This window comes from Clupea harengus, chromosome 20 (genome assembly GCF_900700415.2).
Source record: "Clupea harengus chromosome 20, Ch_v2.0.2, whole genome shotgun sequence".
NCBI lineage: Eukaryota > Metazoa > Chordata > Actinopteri > Clupeiformes > Clupeidae > Clupea > Clupea harengus.
The window spans coordinates 25,338,371-25,341,546 of NC_045171.1; the positions used below are offsets into that span (position 1 = coordinate 25,338,371).

At 36.6% G+C, this 3,176-nt stretch overlaps 1 protein-coding gene across 2 annotated transcripts; it reads left to right on the top strand.

Moving 5' to 3' along the window:
• Positions 1-250: 250 nt before the first annotated feature.
• il21 (interleukin 21) lies at positions 251-2,715 on the top strand. 2 transcript variants are annotated; one of them, XM_031587531.2, is made up of 7 exons: positions 251-419; positions 546-625; positions 772-816; positions 1,782-1,898; positions 2,091-2,138; positions 2,273-2,353; positions 2,648-2,715. In XM_031587531.2, the coding sequence occupies exons 2-7, from the start codon at positions 557-559 to the stop codon at positions 2,660-2,662; spliced, it is 375 nt and encodes a 124-aa protein (XP_031443391.1). In that variant the 5' UTR covers positions 251-419; positions 546-556; the 3' UTR covers positions 2,663-2,715. The 2 variants fall into 2 exon arrangements, with proteins under 2 accessions (XP_031443391.1, XP_031443390.1); XM_031587530.1 differs by lacking the exon at positions 251-419 and having other exon boundaries at positions 451-625.
• Positions 2,716-3,176: the final 461 nt, after the last annotated feature.

The window sequence follows — 3,176 nt, forward strand, 5'->3', positions numbered from 1 at the left end:
CAAACAAACCTCATATGATTTCCTGTTTTTGTTGCAAAACATGCATCTCTGTGTGGGTGGCCACTCAAAACCAGAAGGCCGCTCTGGGAATCTTACCTACAATGGCTTTTTTGCAGGTTTGCTGATTCAGAACGAAACCGACACTGAACAACTTCCTGTCGCTCCCTGAGTCGGAGGTATATTCACATAGACAAACACACCTCACACACAAGCAAACTCTCAGTGTGAACACCCACGCATAGCTTACAGCGCACTTTTATGACTCATGCGTTACGGAGGCCAGTGGAAAAGAAAAAGTCATTACTCACTACTTGTCTCCTTGGTTCCAGTTTTCCAGTGTCGAAGAGGTTTTCCTTTGTCCTGATGGATTGAATGTATATGCACATATGTACATTTTACATACATATATATATACACAGGTAAGACAGGTAAGAGCATGCCAAAGACTCCCATGAAAAGCATCTACTGTTCTTCAGAATTATTTCACTAAAGAATTAAAATGCAACTGACGTTTTTGTTTCTTGCAATGATGTGCTGTGCTTTAGCACAAGCTGCGATGCCCTTGAGGGACCTGACGATGCGGCAATTGTATTTGGATGTAAAAAAGTTAAACAAAACTATAGAGGTAGGTGAACTATCTCACTCATAATGTTGATGTGTAATCCACTTTGCTGACTGGGACAACCGAAAACATCTCTTAAAACAGGAAGAATACAATGACAGTGTCATTTTAAATGAGTTTTCAAAATACATTCTCTTCTGTCCTTTTAGCACCATGGATCCCTAACTTTGAAAAACCCTGGGACTGATATCAAGGTGAGTAAATCATGAATCAAAACTGATGTACATAACATATACCTGGAGATATTTGTAGGTGACAACATTGGAGCACGTCTAGTTTTATCCTAATTTAAAAGTGATTTCTTACACTATACATCAATTATGATGACAAGGATGTTCAGCAGTGCTTACGAACATTTGATTTTTATGCATGTTTTTGGAAAGTAGCAGTGGGTGGTAGTTCATCGAAACTGTCCAAAGAATCGAAAACAGTCAGCTGTCGTACTTGCATGCTTTCTGTCATCTATTTTTGAATTCTACGCTAATTAGGCAGAGACTCTAAAAACTGTGAGATATTTTGTCCACTGTATAATGGTGAGTTTTGGGAGTGGAGATCAACATGTAATTTGTAGTGAGATGAGTGAAATGATGGACAACTTGCACACTGTACATTAGTGCTGATTCAGACACGTACTTCTCTACGTTTCCTTTTTTGTCGTTTCAACTTTGTCTTTCTTACTTAAAAGGGTAATCACCCTCTGTCCTCGTCCAGTTCGTTTGTATAGTGATAAAGGCCAACCACCTGTGAGATACACCGTGTTGGCCAGAACATTACGCTTTTTTCACTAGGAAAAGACATCTTAAAATGTGTGGTCATTAAAGACAAAACATTTATTTGTCATTATCCAGTCACAGCAATAGATGTCACTAATGACCGGAGCAAATCTTATCTTATCAAATCTTATAAATTACAAATTAAATGAATCATTATTATTATTATCTGAATAACAGAACTAAGATCACTTCTGTGAATTTCCTTATGAAACCAGTCTTTACGTCAATGTCAGAAAAGCGCCTCTAGACAAGCTTCCCTTCTTTTGTCATTTAAATGTCTTGCCCTTCAAAGGGAACTGCTTACTGCTGTTCTTCTGAAAAGTATTTATGTGCATTTCTATCAGATGTCAATGAAGAACTCTATTTTTTTTTATTTCACCTCAAAGGATTGTTGTATAACGTCAGCTCTTCAGTGCTACAGAAGTCAGGTGGACCTTCTCAAAGTCAGCAGTAACGCATTACTTTGCCATAAAGTTCAGAGAAGCCTGCGAAAGCCTCACATTGTAAGTCCAATTGTAATGACTGGGACCATTTCAGTAATTGTATATGTGTCTGTGCACTTATATACATATATATATATATATATATATATATATATACACAAATATTTGTAAGTCGATATGCATATCCATATAGTTGGATATATATACATTTTTACAGAAAACATTTTGCTAATAAATGCTTTCATGTTTTAGTTTGAGAAACTGAAGGGAATAAACATCAGCAGACAAGACTGTCAAAAGGTAGGTTTTCAGATTGTATATTTAAAAAATCTTATTGATACTGATACCATCAAAGCTTTCTGCTAGTATATTACTGCCACTATCATATTTCATATTCTATGACTTCAAGTGACATGAGAAACACTCTCTTGCAGAACCAGTGCCAGTCCTGTGATTCATACCCAAGTACAGACAGCAAGGAGTTTATGACCAAGTTAATTTCACTGCTTGAAATGGTTTGTACATATTATTTTCCCACTTTCTCTCCTTCCCTCTCATTCACACACACACACACACACACACACACACACACACACACACACACACACACACACACACACACACACACACACACACACACACACACACACACACACACCACACACACACACACACACACACACACACACACACACACACACACACACACACACACACACCCACACACACACCCACACACACACACCCACACACACAAATAGCGAGAGATGTGAATTACTGTGTATTTACAAAAATATTTTCTCTTCCAGGCCAACAGCAATTAGGATGAAGTGGGAGCTTGTATTTAAATACGAAGACACTACTCCATGAAGACGTCAGAGCTACTATGTATTATATTATTATATTATGGTATTTATTTAATTTATTGACAAATATACTTAAATAGCTTTCAAAATTGTTTGGAATACTTTTTTCTAAGTGTTGGCCTGTGTAAATCATATTAATTTCTACTTGAAAACGCTGCTGCCATATCAACCTTTTCAGTTCACTGGCTGTACATTGTTGTGAAGATTTGCATTTTATAGCAAAGTTATATTACATGATTGAATATTATTCATGTTACATACATTCATCATTAAAATGTTCCCAGAAAAATGTAATATTGTAATCATCTCAAACCTTGGACTAAGTCATTAGGAGAACTTACTTTTACAACAGTAATCTCAGTGTGCAACTAAAACAGTGGAGGAATGGTTTAAAAAATGTCAAACTGTCCTTCTAACCCCCTAGAAATGGTAGGAAATGTTTCATCAAGGTTAATATTAAAGGCAAAGATTA